The sequence below is a fragment of the Notothenia coriiceps genome, unplaced genomic scaffold (genome assembly GCF_000735185.1).
Source record: "Notothenia coriiceps isolate Sejong01 unplaced genomic scaffold, NC01 NC01_scaffold00026733, whole genome shotgun sequence".
Classification (NCBI taxonomy): domain Eukaryota; kingdom Metazoa; phylum Chordata; class Actinopteri; order Perciformes; family Nototheniidae; genus Notothenia; species Notothenia coriiceps.
In genome coordinates, this window is record NW_011359434.1 from 703 (window position 1) to 7,514 (window position 6,812).

The 6,812-nt window shown below is 40.0% G+C and overlaps 1 protein-coding gene across 1 annotated transcript; it reads left to right on the forward strand.

The window, feature by feature from the left end:
* Positions 1–732: 732 nt before the first annotated feature.
* Positions 733–4,577, forward strand: fgf17 (fibroblast growth factor 17). Its single transcript, XM_010784943.1, has 5 exons — positions 733–764; positions 845–881; positions 1,147–1,324; positions 2,901–3,007; positions 4,284–4,577. Exons 1-5 carry the CDS (start codon positions 733–735, stop codon positions 4,575–4,577), a joined length of 648 nt encoding a protein of 215 aa, XP_010783245.1.
* The last annotated feature ends 2,235 nt before the right edge of the window (positions 4,578–6,812 follow it).

Consider the following 6,812-nt stretch of genomic DNA (forward strand, 5'->3'; position numbering starts at 1 on the left):
CTTCGCCTTGCTTGTCTCCTGTCTTCTCTGAATGTGGATTGAGGGAAGGGGAAGACAGTATCCTGCTCATCTTGGATGTTGATTAATTGATGTAAAGATGAAACCTTTACATGATTTGTTTTGGCCTCCCTTAACATGATCTGGAAGTGTGACCAGTTAACGAGATATAAGGGGAGGGGTGGGGGTGGTCTCTTTAACACGTAATTGACACACCCATAAGATGCCATTAGGCTCCTTACTTTTAAATACAATGCTGCAGTAATTATCTACATTAGAGACTAAGGTTTTGAAACAACTTGAGCTAAAACTCTCCAGGTCTTAGTTTCGTTATTCTTTATAAGGACTAAGATGACGAATTAAACTTTTTTTTGGCTAATATTTGTTATTGCTGCAGATCTGCGTCTCCCTATTAAATCACCATTAGGGTCCTGTTGCTGTGCCCACCCACAGCAGGGACACTTCAGGGAGGGACTTTGCCTCTCCACATTAACCAGTGAGCAGCCTGAGAGACAGAGGGATGTCAGCATGCTCTCAGAATGGATCTATGTGCTCCTCCTGCGGGTCTTCTGAAGAGCTCTGCAGCCTCCAGTCAGCTGGCTCAGGTTTATGATCAATCTGAGGAGAAATAAGACCTGGATGGACAGGTCAGGAGCGTTTGATTTATTTACGGCATCCTCCCGGGATTTCTCGACCTGAAGACTCCCTCTCTGGGTCGGATGAAATAAAGAGAGAATGTATGGAATAAACCAGCGCTGTGTTTACATGTAAGAGACTGCACACTGATATCATGTTGTTATGACTTCTTTATGGACAAGCCTAATAATCTTCACTTATTGTTCTGCAGCTCCTTCCATTTGTTCGTGCTGTGGTGCCATGCTCAGGTAAGCGAACTGAAAACTTTGCTCGAGAAAAGTTAACATTGTAATATTAGAAATGATTGATTAACAGTTAAACGTCGTTAATAACAACTCACGTGTGAATGTCGCAGATGAATCTGAATATAAACTATATTACTAACTGTAGCCTATGTGTATTTAGGCTATCTGGGAAACTCTATATGTTGGTTATAAAATAAGTTATCATTTTCTTTATCTAAGATTAGGAAGAAAAAAATTATGTATTTCATTTTTCCCTTTGCATAAAAAGGGGGAGAATCACCCGTCTCCTAATTTTAAGCAGTATGTGAGGACGCAGGGCGCAGTGACGGACCAGCTGAGCCGCAGGCAGGTCCGGGTCTACCAGCTCTACAGCCGCACCAGCGGGAAGCACGTGCAGATCCCGGGCCGCAGGGTGAGCGCCACCGCAGAGGACGGGAACCTGTTCGGTAAGGGGCCCCTATTGCTGCTGGGGGTCTGCTTATCGCCCCTGCAGATCCGCCCAATGATGTACAATACTCTGTTACAGTAAAAGTCCTGCATTTAAAATGTTCCTCAAGTAAAAGTACAACAGTTAGCATCAAAATGTAGTGAACGTAGCGACAGTAAAAGTAGTGATTGTGCAGAATGGTCCATTTCAGAATAATATATGATATGTTTTATAATGATTGATCATCAAAGTGTTCTCAAAGTTGGTAAAGGTGCAGCTAGTTTGAATGACTTTGTACTGCAGGGTAGCTTGTGGATTTACTCTCGGGGGAACTAGCTGATTCAACACTTGATTATATTTCAAATCATTCATCCACATCTGTGAAGTAACTAAAGGTATTAAATAAACATAGTGGAGTAAAAGTACACAATGTACCTCTGAACTGTAGTGGAGTAGAAGTAAAAAGTAGCAAAACATAAAAAAATGTAAGTAAAGGATAAGTACCTGAAAATTGTACTTCAGTATGTAGGCTACTTGATTAAATGTACTTAGTTACTTTACACCACTGACCGTAGTACGTAGCAGTCTGAGTCACTTCTTTAGTAGAATTTGAGACCAAAGAAGGGTTTGAGGTCCAGCCTCTGTATCTTCCTCAGGTAATGACACAGCCTGGCTCTTTTTGCAAAACAACATTTGGAACATTTCGTTTTATTTTTGTAATGCTATACCCAGTTCAAATGTGCTTTTCTTTGTGACATGCCCAATGCCTTGGAGTTTACATCTCATGTTTTAATTGGGTATCTGCCTGCCAACAGGTAAATAAATCTCGATCTGTCAGCATCTCAAATCTTTAGGTGAACCGATTGTAATTTATGGCTGATGTGTTTTGGCACAAATAATAACACGAGGCAAACAAGGATTTACCTGCAGTAAATTGGAAACATTTTTTAGGGCAGAATTGAGTGAAGTTCTTCCATGGAACCCTGACAGCATGGAAGGCTTGTCCCTCCCTCTGTGAGCTGTTTCAGGCCTATATGTTAATTAAGCCTCCCTGCTGCATCCATGAAGCCTCGTCTGGCGAATTAGCGGTTGATTAGGACAAGTCCTTTGTCTCTACAGCACCAATACACAAGGCTGTTGTAATGCCCAATGGCTTTAACTGACTGCAGGACAAATACAATTGAGCATTTATATTCTGCGAGCAACACAGCTCTTTATTGTTCAGTGATAACGTTTGTTTAGGAGTCTTCCCTGGGCTAGTGTCTTCACTTTATACTATCAGACTGTAGTTTAGCTCAGCAAAGATGCTAATACCAATATAACTATAAAATAGAAGTATATTCTTATATTAACAGGTGATGACTAAACTGACAAAGATAACAACAATAATAACTCTATGTTTTTTTAATTATATCTGACAAATGCAGTGTTTTACATTTAAACAACACAGTCAACAAAAATAGATTTGGTTTAAAAAAGATTTGCATTTCATCAAGAGAGCAGCATGTTTGATGCTTTGTAAAAACAAGACAAAGATGTTGTTACTGTTTTATTGTGTGTTCCTTCAGCTGACTGACTTTCTCTTTTTCTGGCAGCTCGCCTCTTTGTGGAGACGGACACCTTTGGCAGTCGAGTGAGAATCAGAGGTGCAGAAAGTGGGCTCTACCTCTGCATGAACCGGAAGGGCAAACTTGTTGGAAAGGTACAATATACTTTTATTATATATTTATTTGAATGGAAACCATTGGCTGCAGATGTTGAAATTGATTTAAACTTTATTATTAAGCAGCCAAATTCAGGACAGGACTTTAATCATGCAATCTTTGGGCAATTTCTTTTTTTATGTCACTATTTACTAAATATATATGTATTTTTAGAATATTTAAAAAAAGGACCCTTGTCTTTTTAGAGGGCTTACAGTGTGCTCGGCCTCCACTAGACACACTGTGGCTCCTAAAGCTCCCCCCTGTCATGTAGTCTCAGTCAGCTAAGGACATGATGTGCTGGAAACAGGACCCTCGGACCACTGAGCGACTGTTGCTCAGTCTTATTGGCCACGTCTGACGCCGATGAAGGGAAAGTACCCTCCCATCATGCACTGCCTGTGTGTTTGGTCATAAGTCAACTCTCCACTTCCTTCATGGAAATGGAAAAGATGGATTCACACAGCTGGCTGACAATCCATAGTGTAAATGATCAGGAGTGCAGAAAACCCGTGTCTGCTGTAATGTCTGCTCAGAGATAATGAAAAAACAGAAAGACGCTGCCCAACAGCTCCCGACTCTTCCAACCTGATACAATTGTTATATGTTGATTTAAAAAAACAATTCTTTTTCAGAAGAACATTTCTTTTTTTAGTACTTCAGGGCAATAAGAAGTGATGAGTCCTGCAATGTGTGGCTCTGTCTGCGGGAGCCATTTAGATTCAGGTTATACCTGTTGATCACAGACCTGAAAACAACTACAATACACAAAGATTTCATGACAAAAGAGTCTGCAATGAAGTTATTCATGGTTACCTTATTTTATTGTTTATCCATGGTCAAAGATAAAACATGTAGGCCTAGTTAATATTTTCTATATGCAGCACTAGTAAATGCATTTAGAATGCATTTAGTGTAAGTCACTATGGATGAAAATGGCAGCTAAATGAATAAAATGTAGCCAACGTTAACGATTGCCATACAAGACCAAGTTGGACTATAACACCAAAACCCCTGAGCGCATTCAAACCGAGCAAGGGACTGATTAATTCCTCATAACAGCACCTTCTTATTTGCAATAGAAACAATTTGTTATTTTCTCTTTTTCAAAATGTATATCGTCTCACTTCAAGAAGGTTTTAACATAGCTGTGCTATTTAGCAGTTTTTTGTTTAATGTTTATATGAATTAATGTGAATGCGTGCTACTGTCTGTGTGTCAGGCAGTCTGTCCGTCTAGTTTTAACACAAGAACCTTTTCTGTGTTCTCACCCAGCCCAACGGCCGGAGCAGGGACTGTATCTTCACAGAGATCGTACTGGAGAACAATTACACGGCGTTCCAGAATGCCAAGTATGACGGCTGGTATGTGGCTTTTACCAGGAAAGGGAGGCCCATCAAAGCGTCCAGGACGAGGGAAAACCAGAGGGAGGTCCATTTCATCAAGAGGCTCCACACGGGCCCGCCCCCCTTCCCAAACACAGACCAAAGCAAACACTTTGAGTTCATCCGATTTCCGGCCACTCGTCGAGCGAAGCGAAACAGGAAATCACCTCCTTTCTCTTCCTAACACGCAACAACAGAAATGGACTGATGACAGTTGTGATATAGGAAGAGGACATACGATTTTATTTTTGTATATTTTTGATAGGCAAAAGATGGTTATATGCCATAAATCTAAAGTAATATTGCTGTAAAATGGTCATGTGTAAATACAGAAAGAGAGTAAAGAAAAAATTATTGTATTTAATGGTCCTGTGTGTCTGTGCTGACTGAGGCATTACAAACGGCAACATGACTTAACTACCTAGATGTTTCTGTCATATGGACAACTACATTTCCACGGATACAAAACGGCGCAGAGTTAACATTCTGCATGAACCGTGAACCAAAATACATTGATAACATAGTCAAGAAGTAACAGGATTCTTATGGTTTCCTTATCATTTGACTCTGTTTAATGCAGCGGGTGAATGAAATGATGCTGAAACCAAATGGAACTTCTAAAGGTAGTTGCGATGTAGCCGATCAGCCTGTAGCCAATACTGAAATCTCTCATTCGGCAATTCAACAGGCCAGTTTTTATTACAATGTAATAGAGCGCAAAATATGTTTCTTCTGATCTCAAACGGCAGGAATGAATCAAAGAAATCTAAATGAGTGAATTTGGGATTATTGTATCATGTCAAACTGATTCTCTAGCAGAACAGTTGTGCACACCTTTGTTCCATCATGAACTGTTAACGTGTCTCTCCCTTGTACACTATATTATGCACGGATACAATAATCAACTTTTCTTATATGTTTATAATAATTGAACTTCCCACCTTATGTTCTTTTAATGAAATATGACATTTGTCAATGTTAAAAAAGAATAAAACCTCTTTCGAAGGACTTTTAGTAAGTTTGGAAGTATTTTTGACTCAGAACTGTCATTTTACAAAGTGTCAACATATCACCAGCAAATTGGAAAGAAGTTTGACATTTTGGACTCAAGTGAACCTCATGGTGTGGCTAGAGAAAAGAGTCCTGAAGACTTATCCTCTGAGCACCAAATGTCATGGAAATCCATTCAATAACTGTTGAGACATTTTAGTGTGAATAAAAGTGGTTCACTCAGCATGGCTAACAATGAACGAGTTCTTTATAAACTATGAGGCTGTCAGTAGAGAACACATTGTTGTAAGCATTGCAAGTTTCTATTTAAGAAGTAGAAGCTAAGAAGCTAACAGTCATGGCACATCCAGCTCCAAGAGCTGGAACAATTTCAAATGTGCTGCATGCCAACAGATGCTCAGTTCAAGGACAACACATATTACAATTAAACAGATGATGGCAATTTGCTCAGGACCATCTTAAAGAGTGGATGGATTTAAAGGATGAGAGGTGTGGGAGATGAGTCCAAGTCAAGCATCCTCCAGCGACAGTGTTCATCCACACACTAATGTTCACACTTCAGATGAGAGTGTATTAGATCTGTGTGATCAACACTGAAACAATGTTATGACAGATCAACATGCTATTTGGAGTCCAGCCAAACAATATAGTTCTTTAAATGAACTTGGCAGAGAGGGGAGTCATGAGCCTTAGACTGAATTACCATAGACGAAAATATGAAATAGGCCGTGTATGTTATTTTAATGAGATCTATTTTTGCATTGATGATGATAGAAAATCATTTAAAGAGCAACTTCCAGGTTAAAGACACCTGTGAATAAATGTGTAGGAAAATGATGAAAATACTAGATTTTCAAAAAAATATACAGAAATATACACTACAGTGACATCTGGCGTCGTTTTTTTAAGAAATGTTCACTTCCGCATAAAAAAGCCTCGGCACGTGACCTCCCGCGTGTGACGTAACACGGGGGACACAAGGGGGAGAGAGGCCGGTGTAACGTATTAATAAACATGGATCCCAATGCTAGTTTCGACACAGAAGACACAGAAGAAGTTGAACATGAATATTCGAATGCATATGACGGACCACAACCTTATAATTAGGAGCCTGCTAGGCGTCCAAGAGACCAGGAGCAGCCAAGGATTAGAAGAAATAACGGCCATCGGAGAGAAATTGAGCTGTGGTGTGAGGAGAACCAGTGGAGAACTGGGCAGCTATCCTGGTGAGTGACCGGCGTTAGCTACAGAATGTTAGCTAACGTCACATCACAACATTGTGAAGTTAGCTATCATATATCAGGCTATAACTAACGTAGCATTGATAATATAGTAACGTTACTGGCAGGACTGTTGATACTGATCCATAACAAGAAACTAATGCGCAAGTATCAGCCGTATCTCGCGT